The sequence below is a fragment of the Cucumis melo genome, chromosome 10, assembly GCF_025177605.1.
Source record: "Cucumis melo cultivar AY chromosome 10, USDA_Cmelo_AY_1.0, whole genome shotgun sequence".
In the NCBI taxonomy this organism is placed as follows: domain Eukaryota; kingdom Viridiplantae; phylum Streptophyta; class Magnoliopsida; order Cucurbitales; family Cucurbitaceae; genus Cucumis; species Cucumis melo.
Window position 1 is genome coordinate 15,772,148 of NC_066866.1, and position 15,606 is coordinate 15,787,753.

At 36.2% G+C, this 15,606-nt stretch overlaps 2 protein-coding genes across 2 annotated transcripts; both read left to right on the forward strand.

Annotated features, from left to right (window-relative positions):
• Positions 1 to 5,852: 5,852 nt before the first annotated feature.
• Positions 5,853 to 9,413, forward strand: LOC127151163 (uncharacterized). Its single transcript, XM_051090584.1, has 4 exons — positions 5,853 to 8,320; positions 8,417 to 8,522; positions 8,607 to 9,227; positions 9,348 to 9,413. Exons 1-4 carry the CDS (start codon positions 5,853 to 5,855, stop codon positions 9,411 to 9,413), a joined length of 3,261 nt encoding a protein of 1,086 aa, XP_050946541.1.
• A 246-nt stretch (positions 9,414 to 9,659) lies between these two features.
• LOC127151306 (uncharacterized) lies at positions 9,660 to 14,525 on the forward strand. The gene is made up of 14 exons (XM_051090789.1): positions 9,660 to 9,981; positions 10,058 to 10,270; positions 10,342 to 10,434; positions 10,521 to 10,637; positions 10,718 to 11,149; positions 11,240 to 11,296; positions 11,384 to 11,614; positions 11,685 to 11,923; positions 12,009 to 12,176; positions 12,265 to 12,369; positions 12,470 to 12,518; positions 12,616 to 12,711; positions 12,794 to 12,897; positions 14,354 to 14,525. The coding sequence occupies exons 1-14, from the start codon at positions 9,679 to 9,681 to the stop codon at positions 14,355 to 14,357; spliced, it is 2,211 nt and encodes a 736-aa protein (XP_050946746.1). The 5' UTR covers positions 9,660 to 9,678; the 3' UTR covers positions 14,358 to 14,525.
• The last annotated feature ends 1,081 nt before the right edge of the window (positions 14,526 to 15,606 follow it).

The following is a 15,606-nucleotide window of genomic DNA, read 5'->3' on the forward strand; positions in this document are numbered from 1 at the left end:
ATATTGTATATTAAACTCTTCATTAAGAAGAACCTTCGCTTTCTGTTCTTACTCGAGTAATTATTAAAACCCTCTTTATGAGAGAAAGATGTCTTGGTTGGAACTTCTTCTTGAACCTGAAATGCTAGTTGACCTTGACAGGACAGAAATTGGATTAGTACTTTCAGAGAGACAATTGAGATGGTTAGAAATTAAACCCTTTTAATGGTTTCACTTACCAAGCCTGCAGTGTAGAGAAAAAAGCAAAAGCCAGAAGACATTATCTCCAATAATAGCTAGATGGAAGTGTTGCACCAACATTGAGGTTGTAGGTCCACATTATTTCCTCTAGTCATTTCTGGTCGGTATCCAAATCCCATTATCGCTACTTGGTCAGAGCTCTAAAGAAAAATCAGAAATAAGATTTAGAGTGGGGGAAAGGTTTGGGTTGTATCACATCAGATGCAATGGCAAAGCTATAGATTTAAGAAGGAATGGTAATGGAAAATGGAATCATGATCTCAGAAATGAAGGCTATCCAATTGCATTGTTTCATCATTCTGTTGTTACTTAATGAATAACCATAATGTTTCCAATACGAACACTAAGGAAGGTTGTTCTAATAGTTGAAGAAATGCATACACCCAAAACTAGCTGCTATTCCAGAATGTGTGAATAGACTATTTGATTTAGGTAAAAGCTATTTTATAGTGTTTACATCATAATCTCTATTAGCATGTTAATCGAGAAACTTTATAATGGTTAACTCATTACCTCTCTTGTCTTCAGTTTGATATTGTTGTTTTTTTTTTATATTGGTGGAATTCTACCTTTCACCAACTCTCAACTTAAAAGGCATCGTGTGAATCTATGGGAATAATCTAGTGCGAATAGTGGAGTTTGGTATTTTCCTTTTGTGGAGTTAAATCTATCAGATGCAAGACATGTGCTTAACTACTAAGGATATGAAAAACACTTTGCTCTGCCTACATGGTTTATAGAAAGTATCTGAAAACGTTCACCACTTTTGCAATTTCAACAGTAACTGTCAATTCTTTTGCTACTGTTGTTATTTAGTCGATTTGATAGTTGTACAATTTTTGCTGTATCATGTTTGATTTATAGCCTCTTTAGAGCAGTTTACGAGAATATTGTTTAAGTATTTATTTGTTATAAGAGTCTACCCACTCCTTTTCAATTGTTATTCAATATATTTAATTTCTTACTCCGTTGACAGCAGGTCTATTTGGAGGAACAAGTTCTAAGGTTCATACTCGACGTTGATATTCTTCAGGTACTACTTTTTTGTTATCACAAATTTCACAGATATTCTTCAGACACTCATCCCTTTATCTCCTTAATCCAATTCATTATTGGTGACTTTTGATCAGTTTGAAGAAAAAATTTATAGCTATTTAGATAACAACTTCTAATCAGGTCCCTTTGGATTTTCAGTTTTTTAAATTGCATCTATATGTATACTTTTGTTATCAATTTCAATATATTTCATAATGAAGCAGTTTGATCTATGTTGTTTTTATTTGAATCTAAATATATATGTGTAAGATTCATGATTGTAAACAAGCTTAACTCTAATCATTGAAATATTTAATGTATTGAAGTTACTAGGATGCCACTTTTTTTTTCCAAAGCTGCCTTGTTAGAATTCCAAAGGTTAAATGGTTGATATAGATATCGTTTGTATAATGATAGAAGTCATATCTATATATGATCATCGATTCCTATGCATGAAACAACAAATACAAAAGGATTATTTTTTATTATACTTTCGATTTCACAGGCTGCACTTGACACAAAAATAGTGAGGAGCGCAAATGTTTCTGCAAAAATAAAACAATCAAGATTCAGTCCGTAATGAAAGCTATTTGAGGTAATTCGTGAGCCCTAACATAATTCAGTCCGTTTCCATCATTCTCTTTTCTCCCATTGGCATTTTTTATGCTGAAAGTTAAGTTCATATATGTTTACTAAACGATGTTTATCATATACGTTTACTTTTAAATATTGAAAACTGACTTTCTTCTTTATCCTAGCACTTGCAAATGATAGAGATAAGAGAGAAGAATGTTGCCACCTTGAGTAGTAATAGTTAGCCTGAGTAATTGATAATTAAGATCTCGCTTTTTCCTCTTTGTCATTTGGGTTTTTCTGCTCTTTGAGAACTATGTCCTGCATAAGTTAAAGGTGTTCAAGTAGGTTTTATTTGGATGCCAATGTTGTTCTCTTTCAATATGCCATTGATGTTTGGTTTTCCTTTACCAATGCATTCATGTTGTAAGTTATGTTGTTAACATTGTTTTTAAAATATGCCATTGATGTCCTCTTTCGGCTCATATCTCTAATTATGCATGCTATTGTAATATGAAGATACATATTTTAAAAAGATCTTGTAGGTATTCTAACCTACCCAGCTGGCTAACTTCTCTTATGCGGAAACCTATGAATTCCAATTTCACATAACTCTGATGATATAAATGCCCTATCAACGAAGCTTGTAGGTCGATATGACTTGCATCCGAACAGGGGCTACTCACAAGTAGGCCTCTACCCACTAGATACGACCCTACTTCCTCTTGTTCACTCGTCAGTCAATATAAAGCGTTCATGCAAGCAGCTAGGGCTAGTTAGTAGTGAAAGATGAAACTAACGAAATTCAATATTCTTTTCACCTTGTTCATTTAGGTGATCTTTTGAAATTGACTAGTTATTAATAGTATCGTCGACTATTAGATTCATAGTCAAAGACAAGAAGAAATAGAAGCTAAAGAAAGCACTAAATGGTTTCGATCTGGTAGAATATGAGAATGAGATATACTTTCTTGAATTTCTTCCTTTTTCTCTAATCTGACTTGAAAAGCTTATCCTTCATTCTTCCAGTGGGGATTTTTTTGTTTAAGCTTTTCCCTTAGTGGAGTTCATTTCGTTTTACTAAAATAAACTAAAGTCAAGCAAATTCGTGGGTGTGCCCCTACTGCCAAGAAAGCTTTCTCAACTCCTTCTTCACTTGCGCCGCTCCTTTTAAGAATAAGGAGTTCACTTCGCCCCTCTTCTTTTAGTCGGGTTATTTAATAACCTTTCAACTCCTCTCAATTTTTTTGACGTTTGTTCATTAAGGCTAAAATTTGGTTGCAAAATGGATATGTGGGGCATCAAAATGCAAATCTTCCTAAATAGTAGGTTAGGCCTCATAGCTCATTTCAGAGCTTACCAAGCTCAAAACTTCCACTTTCGTGCATGGATGCCTCAACCCCATGGTCGATCACATTTTTCTCTTTTTCTGGCAATCAGCTTCTTTGCTTCCATGTGATGCCTTTGTATCGGTTCAGTGTTCTGTCCTATGGGAGCAACAAACCATAAGTATGAGTATTTCATCTATCATATTAGATTCATAATTGGAAATAATTCTATTAAGAGGCTATAAAGATATCATACTCAGAGAAAGAGGAGCACTGAAACTTCAAGCGAAAGAGTCTGTGGATTGGCTGCTGTAGAAGTTTTTTCAGGTTTAGATGCGGCTATAGAAGAAGAGAACTTGTATTTATGGGAATTTAGTCTCGGTTACTACAGAGCCCGCTGTCGTCGATCTTTTGACCTTCTTTCATTTATTTCATTTACTAAGCTTTGAATCCAAGGTGGGATGTGTCCCATCTGTGTGCACCCTTCTTTTCATGTGATGGACGATTTTCTGGTTTCATCGCTTCATGGGATCTCTCTCCTCTGCTTTGAACCTTGATTTCTGAAAGTTCTTGATTAAAGATTTTAACCATTGTGGGCACTTATCTAATTTAGGAAGAGAGATCAAATTAGCTATTATTCTTTTTACTGTATATTCAGAACAAGGATTAAAGATTTCATGTATACTTTTGCTTGATTTATTTAATTTTCTTGTGACTGGAATTAGGTTACACAAACATGAAAGTTGATGAAAGTAGATGTGATTATTGATGATCTAATCTTTTTCTTGGCAGCCCGAACATCTTCTGGTTTAGATCACTTTTAAGTTGCAAAGCATCCTTAGCATTTGGTTCCAACTACCCGGTAAGCTTCTAACGTTTTTTTAACTTAAATACTGCACAGGTCTAATCTCGTATATTGCTACCATTCCTTCACAAAACTCTTGTTTGGTTATTGGTACCTAAATATTAGTTTCCTGATCTGTTGTTCTTTTTCTTTTTCAACTATTGCTTTTATGGTTGGTTTTCCTTTACCAATGCATTCATGTTGTAAGTTATGTTGTTAACATTGTATATGTTTGTGAGTTTATATATTTTTTCTTCTTCGTGTTTTGATTCTTGTTTTCTTGCTTAATTGAGAGGTCCCATTGATGTCGTTGAGATTGACTTCGAGTATGTTTAAGTTGTTTCAAGACTTTTGAAATTCTGCACTTGCTATGTTGGAAATTCCATCTTATTGAAGTGTTGAGTGCTATACTTTTTTCTTCTTTTCATAATTTTATGGCCATTTTTCTGTCACCACGATTAGAAAATTAATGTACAATATCATGTGCCCTTTTCTAGTAGTTTAATTAATGTTGCATGACCATACCCTAAAATATTACAAATTGGACAGCTTTCAAAAGTTCCATTCATTAATGCCCCATGTGTTGGCAACCTATTAGCCCGTTTTGTTTTGATTTTTACTGCTGGAAATGATCTTCTTACCTTAAATACCTAAGAAGTGATGTTCGATGATTGTTTTTTCTTTTCTTTTCGTGGCTAAGAAGAGCGTTGTTTGTCTGTTTCCTTTAAAGAAATGAAGAACGATTGTTGAATTCCCGTTTCGTTGTTGTTTTACACTGTTTCTTGTTGTTTTGGTGGCTAATTAGCCAGTCACGCATCAGCTTAGTAGCTATTTGTTCTATCTTTTCTTGTTGAAGCTAGTAAGTTCTGTCATGTCACTAGAATTCACTTGCTTGTTATATTCCTAGTGGACCTGACAACTAATGCTGTTTCTCTCCGTACAGTTGCTTTGAAACTTCAAGTGTTTTTTTTTTAGATGTTTTTTACTTCTTGGTAGGCGATGACTTATAAACTTACACTTATGTTTTGTTAGGTCCTTTTGAAAGTTATGCTTATGCACGTTGTGAATACTTTGTAAGTTGGTTTAAGACTAAGTTTGTTGAACTTACACACTTGGTTGCCAATTAGCCCAGGAAGTGCTTTTTTTCAACTTCTTTTAACTTTTTGGGAGGTTATGAGTTACGAACTATCACTTGAGCATTGTTAGGTCATTTGGAAGTTCAAGTGACACTTATACACGTTTTTAGAACTTTTTAGGTTCGTTTGAACTTACAATGAAGGTGAGAGGAACAATCCATGGATCTAAATTTGTTGTGCTCATTGATTGTGGAGCAACACACAATTATGGAGTGATCCTAGGCTACGGTGCTGCTGTCAAGGGAAAGGGTATGGGAAGAAGTTAAAATCATGTTGAATGACTAGTTTGTTGTGGAAAGTTCTCTACACAGGCTTCAGGTTGGTGAGGGAAAGATATCAAAATGGTCTCCCCACAGGAGATCATCTCCTCCTCAACCTCTCTCTCTAGATGGTCTCCCCACTACTCCCCCTCCCCGTCACCTATCTTCTCTTAACGAACTATTTAAACTCTCAGTCACTCCCCACTTACTAGGTGCATGGTTTCTCTAAATTAAGACTAGATTTGGAACTTTGGAGTGTCTTTCTAAGTTCTAACATGCTTGTTTTAGACGCAAATTTTTGGTCAGGAATTTGATAGCCATTTGGTTTATTTTTATTTTCTTTTAGAGGATTTGGCCAGTTTTCTTACTATTTCTTTGCAAACAGGTTTGACTAAGTCCTAACTTCTGAGATATATAAACCGTGTAATATCGTCTAATGGACAAATCATGGATGATGGAGAATAGGATGTCCAGAGAGTATGAATTGGGAGTGGAAGCGTTCATTCAATTTGGTTTTCGTCATGCCAAAGGTTCCAGTACTATCAGGTGTCCATGTTTGAAATGTGGGAACCGTTTGCCGCAAGACAAATCAACAGTCAGATATCATCTATATGCCAATGGGATCGATCAAAGCTATAAGATATGGTTTTGGCATGGCGAATCTTTTACATCAGAGACTTCATGTAATCGACAAGCTTACACGAACGAAGAAACGGTCGACGATGATTTATTTCATGTGATAAATATGGTTCAAAATGTCCGCGATCAGTTTTCTGAAGTACCTAATATGTTTGACAATATGTTCGATGATGCAAAGAAGCCTCTATTTCCTGGTTGTAAAAGATTCACAAAGTTATCAGCATTAGTTAGGCTATACAACCTGAAGGTTAGACTTGGATGGAGTAATGCTAGCTTCTCCGAACTACTGGCAACGATTAGCGAGTTATTGCCTGAAAATAATAAAATGCTGATATCCATGTATGAAGCAAAAAAAACGCTTACTACTTTGGGCCTTAGTTATCAAAAAATAGATGCATGCCCTAACGATTGTTGCTTGTATAGAAAAGATCTGGCAGACATCAGTAGGTGTCCTAAATGTAACACTTCGAGGTGGAAGACAAGTAAGAACTCAAATGAAGAGATTAAGGGAGTTGCAGCTAAACAGCTGTGGTATTTTCCAATTGTTCCGAGGTTCTTAAGGATGTTCAAGAACTCCGAATATGCAAAGCACTTGTGTTGGCATGCAAATGACAGGAAAGTAGACGGTGTGTTAAGGCATCCAGCTGATACTCCATCTTGGAGGTTGGTAGACCATTTGTGGCCAGATTTTGGGTCCGAACCGAGAAACCTCCGCTTGGGGTTTTCCACAGATGGCATCAATTCATACGGAGATTTATCAACGAAATATAGTTGTTGGCCTGTGATTGCTACAATATACAACCTTCCACCATGGCTATGTATGAGGAGGAAGTATTTGATGTTAACTATGTTAATCTCGGGACCTAAGCAACCAGGATACGACATAAATGTCTACCTAGCACCTTTGATTGATGATCTCAAACTTATGTGGGAAGAAGGTGTTCAGTGTTTTGATGCACATAGAAATGAAAGATTCACCCTGCGAGCTGTCTTACTGTGGACTATCAATGATTTTCCTGCATACGGGAACCTGTGTGGGTGTAGCGTGAAGGGGTATAAGGCTTGTCCAATATGTGGGGAGGAAACTTCTTCTATAAGACTACCACATGGGAAGAAAAATGCATATATGGGACATAGAAAATACTTGCCACGTCATCACCCTTATAGGAGACAAAAGAAAGCATTTGATGGTAATCAGGAGCATGGAACACCTCCTCTCCCTTTATCAGGCGAGACAATTTATAATAGACTTAAGGATAAGACCTTTCCATGCGGTAAAAGGTCTACTAGAAGGTTGAATGAAGATATTTCGAACGACTACTGGAAGAGGATTTCTGCGTTCTATGAGTTAACGTACTGGAAAAAATTACATGTAAGACACTGTCTTGATGTTATGCATATTGAGAAGAATGTATTGATGAATATAATTGGTACACTGCTTAACATACCAGGGAAGAGTAAGGATGGATTGAGTGCTAGACTTGATTTGGTAGAAATGAACATTCGACCCGAGTTGGCCCCTGTGTCCGATGAAAGTAGAACTTACATACCTGCAGCATGTTATACATTGTCAAGAGAGGAGAAAGTCTCTATTTGCAGAACTTTGTCTGATCTTAAGGCTCCAGAAGGCTATTCGTCGAATTTCAGAAGTTTGGTATCTTTAGAGAACCTAACGCTCTCTGGTCTTAAATCACATGATTGCCATGTTCTAATGCAACAACTTCTCCCAATTGCAATACGTGGAGTTTTACCTAACAATGTTAGAGTGGCTATCACTAGATTATGTTCTTTTTTCAACGCTATTTGCTCCAAGACTTTGCGAATATCAGATTTAGATAAATTGCAGCAAGACGTTGTTGAAACATTATGTTTGCTTGAAAAGTACTTTCCACCATCATTTTTCACCATTATGGTACATCTATGCGTACACCTTGTGCGAGAGGCAAAACTTTGTGGACCCATATACCTTCGGTGGATGTACCCATTCGAAAGATATATGAAAATGTTGAAAAGTTATGTCCGTAATAGAAATCGTCCGGAAGGATCGATTGCAGAAGCACACATATGTGAAGAAGCTGTTGAATTTTGTTCTGAGTTTCTATCTGGGCTTGACCCCATTGGACTAGGTTCATTTAAATCTCGAGAGGAAGGTCGGATCGAAAGACCGTTATCTGCTGGATCATCTACTACACCTAGTCAAGTTGTACTAAAACAAGCCCATCTACACATACTAGAAAACATTGAAGAAGTTCATCCATACAGAGAGTACGATTCATTACCGTTGACAAGTTATTTTACTTTTATATACATTCTTTCAAATAAATGATACTCACTACTTCCAACTCGATTGGCCTTACATAGACGACATATGGAAATGTTGAAATCTTCCAACCCACGAAGGGCAAGAAATGAGAAATGGTTGCGAGATGAGCACAATAGATCATTTCCTAACTGGATACGAGACGAGGTATGTTGTTTAAATGTACTTTCATGTTATTGACACATAATAGAAAGTACGAACAACCGTGACTAATTATGATCGCCAAAATAGGTCATGCGTGAAATCCAGGAAGGTCAAGTCGTGAGCACGACAATCAGATGGATTGCACATGGCCCACATCCCGTTGTGATGATATATGAGGGATATAAAGTCAATGGAATTTGCTACAATACAAAGCGTCGTGATGACACTAGAACGGTTCAAAATAGTGGGGTTATGTTCGTTGCATCAACAATGCATGTGGCTAGTGCCAAAGACAAAAACCCGATAATTGCTGACATGTCCTTCTATGGTGTGATTCAAGGAATATGGGAAGTCAGTTACAACACTTTTGGGGTCACACTGTTTAGATGTGACTGGGTCGATACGAAGAATGGAGTACGAGTAGACGATCTTCGATTCACACTAGTTGACCTCAATCGTATAGGACACCATTCAGATTCATTCATATTAGCATCACAAGCAAGACAAGTGTTCTATGTTAAAGATCCCAGTGATGATAGATGGTCCGTCGTTGTGAAGCCACGAGAAAAAGATTTTGTTGATAATTTTAACAACGACGATCTAGGGGATACATCCCTCCATTGTCCGGCAATTTTAGAATGTCCAACAGACATGACTAGAGAAGATGAAGAGATCCCATATATCAGGGTCGACTGTGAAGGCACTTGGGTAAACACATAAACATTTGGTAATATAATGTTTCTCCAAAGTTTCCCATCATTCATTCTAGTCATTGAAAAACATTCATTTTAAGCCTAATAAATAATATTATTGTTTCTTTCTTTGCAGGACACTTTCAATTCCAATCTGGAAGATCTACTTGTAGTATTCAATAGTCCACTTGGCAGTTCTTAGCTTTGTTTTTTAGTATTTCCATTGAGCGATTAGTGATACTTGTAAACATTTTCTTTTACGTCTTGTAACAAACTTATCAAATCTTCATGTATGTTGATCTATATGTTATGTCAACTTTTTGATGGATCTCACTAATGGATTATTGTTGTTTATGATTAGTGTTTTTCATTTTCATTTCGCCTAAATAATTGATATGTTGATGAATAGTGTATTATACTGAGAATTATGTGTCATTTCATGCAGGTGGACCATCACTTACCAAACAATGACACTTGGAAAACAAGCTAGATTAGAAGCTGGTTGCTCGAGCGTACCGAGTACCGAGGGAGTCATTAATAAAGGTAAAGGTACACGTGGACCTACGGGAATGTCTGAGATCACACGGGTTAGTTGTGATGGACACAAGAGAGTGGTTGAATACAATGAGCTTGGTCAACCCATTGGTGAAAGTGCAACCAAGTTAAAGAGTTTCATTGGAACAACCGTGCGGGTTCATGTTCCGATCAGTTACAAATCCTGGAAGGATGTACCTACAGAGCTCAAAGATAAAATTTACGAACTAATTGAGGTAATTTTCTGACCTTTAGTTAGTAACGTTGTTCGCATTTTGTCACTAACGTTCATTATATAATGTAATGTAATAGGGTGGCTTCGTAGTAGACCCCAGATCCAAAAAGAGTATTTTACAAAATGCGAGTGTATGTTTTCGAAACTTCAAGTCGTCGCTAACTACAAAGCATGTATTACCATATAAGAAAGATTTGGGGAAACTAAAAGACCCACCAACAAAATACTCTTTCATCGATCGTGAGCATTGGAACATATTTGTCGCTTCCAGATTAACCGAACAATTTGAGGTAACTATAATCACCATTCTCTTCATTCATATATGACAGTAATTATACTAAAATGTAGTTTATGTGTGAAGATGGTTAGCAACAAGGGACGTGAGCGGAGAAAGAACAACAAGTACAACCATCGAATGTCGCGAAAAGGTTATGCAAACCTTACCGAAGAGATGGTACGCAAAGAATAGTATATATGCTTGTTAACATAATGCAACATGTAATGCGTTATAACTAATCATAATGTTCTTTCCTTTTTCAGAAAGCAAGCACATCTAATGGTGAGTTAATTGATCGTGCTTTAGTATGGAAGAAAGCACGAACTACTAAAGATGGAGATATTCCAGACATAGACACAAAGGAGGTGGCCAATAAAATTGTAAGTACTTTCCTCTTCTAAGGCTGTTTTTTTTTTTTTTTTTTGTACTTACTAAAAATACTATAACCTTTTCATGATAGGACAACCTACTTGTTTCAAAACGTGCGTCTCATTCAACGGACAACGTAACTTGTGATATATTATCGCAAGCCATCGGAGGGAATGATCCACCAGGAAGGATTCGAGGGGTGGGTCAATACGTCACACCAAGTAAATACTTCCACACTGCAAGAGAAAAACGAAAGAAGGTCGGTAAAGAAGAAGATTATGCTGAAGAGCGAGCGAGAATGGCTGCTCGTATCTTACAACTGGAAGCAGAATTAATGAAGCATAAGAAGGTTCCTGAAGTGGCCACAAAGGGAGAAACTGACGAGAGCAAGATCAAGAGTCAAATGGCTTCTAAAAGCATTGACACATCAGATGATGCAAATGAACATGACGCAAAAGAAGAAAATAGACAAGTTCTAGAAGACTTGACAATAGAGGACTTGACAATAGAAAAACAAGATAAGGTAGAAAGCATCTACTTTTATTTTTTTAACTCAAACGTTATTTTTTTAATGATTAAATATCTGATCAATTAACACTTATGTGGGGCGAAGGTTGGTGAGGAGAACAAATATGTTTGTGCATCGATTGAGACTTTGACAAAAGTGAAGGTCAGTATGAATTTGATTCCTATAGTTTCCAATTTCTCAGATACAGTATAGTAATATGATCATATTTTCTTTCAATGTATATTGTAGGATGGCACTTCTTGTCGACTTGCAATTGGGACTAAGGACAATGTTGTCGGTGCTGGAACTATTTTCGACTACTACATGGACGGTGACAACGTGAAGGTATCAGTGGACATGGTTACCGATGGTAATTGCTTCGTTCCTGTTCCAACAAGGGAAGGTAGGACTATGCTTTCCCAAGAAGTTGGTTCACACTTGTTATGGCCTCGTCATTTAGTCATTCCCCTAGACGAAAAGGTAATGTGTTTTTCACAATGGATTTGGTTTAAATATATTTCATATGGATGAGATTTTATGTTTGTGGCAGATGAAAAACGTGTACCAAGCTGATCCGCAATTACCGTCGTTGACACTGAATACAAAGAGAGCACCAGTTACACTACGATTATTGCTATGGGAACTTGATTATATTGGGTCAAAAATTCAAATCCACGTACCTGCTAAAGTTTTTGGGTATGAACGAAAATGTTGCATATTCCTCGAGGCACTCCAAGAATTTTGTCAAATGCAGCCTATATCAACCCAATGCATTGATGCATTCATGTTGTAAGTTACCTCTTTTGTACATCAATTACATAGTATAATAACGTGTACCACGCAGTAAAGTCGAGTATGCTGTTCATATTTGTAGTCACCTCTACAAAGTGATGGAAGAGAATGGAACGTTGGGATCCTACAAGTTTGCAGACGCTGGCTCTATTTCAGTTGGTATAAGTAAAGAAGATCGAGCACAGATCCTGAATGCTAGATTGCTTGGGACCGACCATCGTCAGATTTTGATGTTTCCTTACAATTCAGGGTATGTGCAAAACTTTTTTCAGCTAATGCACCTAATGAACTATATGACCTTCATTCTAAGTTTAACTCACATTTACCTGTCAATATAGAAACCATTGGTGTCTAATAGCCATCGATTTTTCAAGAGGCACTGCATATTGGATGGATCCTTTGAGAAATCGAATTAACAATGATGCCTCTGATGTCGTCCGGATGTATGTTGGAACTTTTATCTATGATAAAACAATAATGAGTTAATATGTTGCATATGAGACAATGATTGTATAACTTACGTTGTTTGATATGCATTCTTAGGGCTTTCGACATTTCGAACAAGAAGAAGCCTGTTTGGAGGATAATCAAGGTATGAGGAATGGGGATTTAGTAGAAGAAATAGGTAAACATACTTTATGTTTTGCAACTGTATCATGGGTATTTTGTTCTTTTTCTCTGATGGATAGTGTCCGAAGCAAGGTGGCATTGTGGAGTGCGGGTATTATGTGATGCGATTCATGCGTGATATAATATTGTCAAGCAACAGGACAATCATTGAAGTAGTAAGTATTTCATTTTACCTTTTTGAACTACTTATGTTATGTACAATTGTTGCATATTAAATCATTTTTAAATGATGAATAGATGGAAGGATCAACCTCAACATACTCACAGGACGATTTAGATGTCGTAAGAACGGAGTGGGCTGAATTCGTTAACAAATATATTTTCTGTTCCCAATCTCAAAGGTAAAATTTGTAAACAAGACAACTTTATATGAATTTTTGTGTGGATTTTATTACAACACGTGTTGTTGCGTCGACTATCCTGCAGTTATGGTAGTCATTGAAATGCTATTTTGTTGATTTTTAGACATATGTTTGAGGAATCATGTTGACATGTACTCTGGATCTCTGTTCATAGTTGTGTTGACTATCCTGCAGTTATGGTAGTCATTGATAAGCTAGCTATTTTGTTGGTTCTGCTTACACATGTTTTAGGAACCGTGTTCACATTGTTTTGTTTTGTTAATTTCTCCTTCACTTCGTTTACTTGTAAAGTTTTATTCGTAGCATAGGTGTTTGTGGAATGGAGGAGGCATGATGTAAGTTTAGGTTTATTAATGACCTTGGAAGTGGGGAGCGGGACGGTGGGAGTGCTAAGTTCATGTTTAAGCTCAACTTTGACTTTAGAAGGGGTGAGGGAGTGGGAAATTGGGGGGGGGGGGGGGGGGGGGAGATACATTTATGTTTAATAATGACCTTGGAAGGAGGGAGTGAGTTGCTAAGGTTAGAAATGACTTGGGGGGCGGGGGGTTGGGACTAGGGGTACGTTTATGCTTAAGTTGTTCTTTGATGCAAACTGAAACATTGTTGGGTCTGTAAAGAATGAATCAAAACAAATTATTGCATTGCTTATATATTATGCTTATGCTTATGAAGTTGGTGTTTTTATTTCTCTTTTGCTTCCCTTATGAATCTTTTACTAAGAAACTTGGTTGTATGACTTGGGTGGGAGGGGAGTGATACATTTATTTTTGATAATGACCTTGGAAGGAGTGAGTGAGTTGCTAAGGTTAGAAATGACTTGGGGGGCGGGGGGGTTGGGACTAGGGGTACGTTTATGCTTAAGTTGTTCTTAGATGCAAACTGAAACATTGTTGGGTCTGTAAAGAATGAATGAAAACAAATTATTGCATTGCTTATATATTATGCTTATGCTTATGAAGTTGGTGTTTTTTTTTCTCTTTTGCTTCCCTTATGAATCTTTTACTAAGAAACTTGGTTTTATGACTTGGGTGGGAGGGGAGTGATACATTTATTTTTGATAATGACCTTGGAAGGAGTGAGTGAGATGCTAAGTTAATGTTTAAGTTTATAAATGACTTTGAAGGGGGGCTAAGGATACGTGTATGCTTAAGTTTTAAATTTAAATCAGAATATTGTTAGGTCTTTAAAGATTGAATTGAAACATATTTATTTGATTCTGTGTTTATGCTTATGCTTATGCTTATGTAATCGATGTTTTTCTTATATCTTTTGTGTTTTTTATGGGTCTTTTATAAAGAACCTTGGTTGTATGAACTTTGGACGTTTATGTTAAAAAGTTCCTATTTGGAATGTACTTAATGCTTATGCTTATGCTTATGCTTATGCATTTTCCGTAATGAAAGTTGACTAAGGTTCATTTTCTTCAACTTTGTAGGTAATTGAAGAATAGTGGATCATGGTATCGATGAAGTTCATTCCTACATTAGTTTGATTAGATTAGGTCGTACATATATTACAGTTAATTTATCTTTTGGATTATTGGAAAACCTTTACCGACAATGTAATTTACATTTTTTATTATCAATATAAATATCTTTCCAAACAAATGTGCATAATGTTAAATTGTAGTAATTAATTTTTTTGAAAGAAGAAATATATGACAGGAAATACGTGCAGCGAAAAAGAATAATAACGACACCAAACATGTGTCGACATATAAGCCTTTAGTAAACAGCAACAGTGTCGTCAAAGCACATTTCTTGGCAAGAACTATGTGTAACGAAACATTTACAATGACAATATATTAGTGTCGTTATAAAGGTATTAATGATAATATATTCGGGTCAAGGTATAGATAACGGTGACACATTTGAAGCAACGAAATAAGGGTATTAATGACAATATATTCGTGTCGAGGTATAGATAACGATGACACATTTAAAGCGTCAATAAAATGGTATTAATGACAATATATTCGTGTCGAGGTATAGATAATGGTGACACAATTAAAGCGTCAATGTAAGAGTATTAATGACAGTATATTAGTGTCGAGATATAGATAACGGTGACACTTGATTTACGTCAATGTAAGTGTATTAATGACAATATATTTGTGTCAATGTATAGATTACGATGACACAATTACAGCGTCAATGTAATTGTATTAATGACAGTATATTAGTGTTGAGGTATAGATAACGGCGACACTTGATTTGCGTCAATGTAAGTGTATTAATGACAATATATTTTTGTCAAGGTATAGATAACGGTGACACATAATTTGCGTCAATGTAAGAGTATTAATGACACTATATTGGTGTCGTTTTATAGATGACAGCGACATATTTATTGCGTCAAGGTGAAGGTATTAATGACACAATTTTAGTGTCATCGAATCATATTTAACGACACATTATCCAAAGTGTCGTTAAAGAGCTTTTCTTGACAGTGGCTTCAATGACGTGAAAAGTGTGTCGTTGAAACTCTTTATGACACATATTTTGCGTCGTTGAAACCCAAATTTGTAGTAGTGAATGGAGGATTTTCGAAAAGTTGATAATTATTTACGAAATTACCACTCGAAATATATGAGAAAAACTTATTTAAAGCTACTAAGATTCGAACTTGGGATGTCTGAAGTGCACGGATGAGGAGATGATGACATGTGGCAGTAACGGAGAGGCGGAC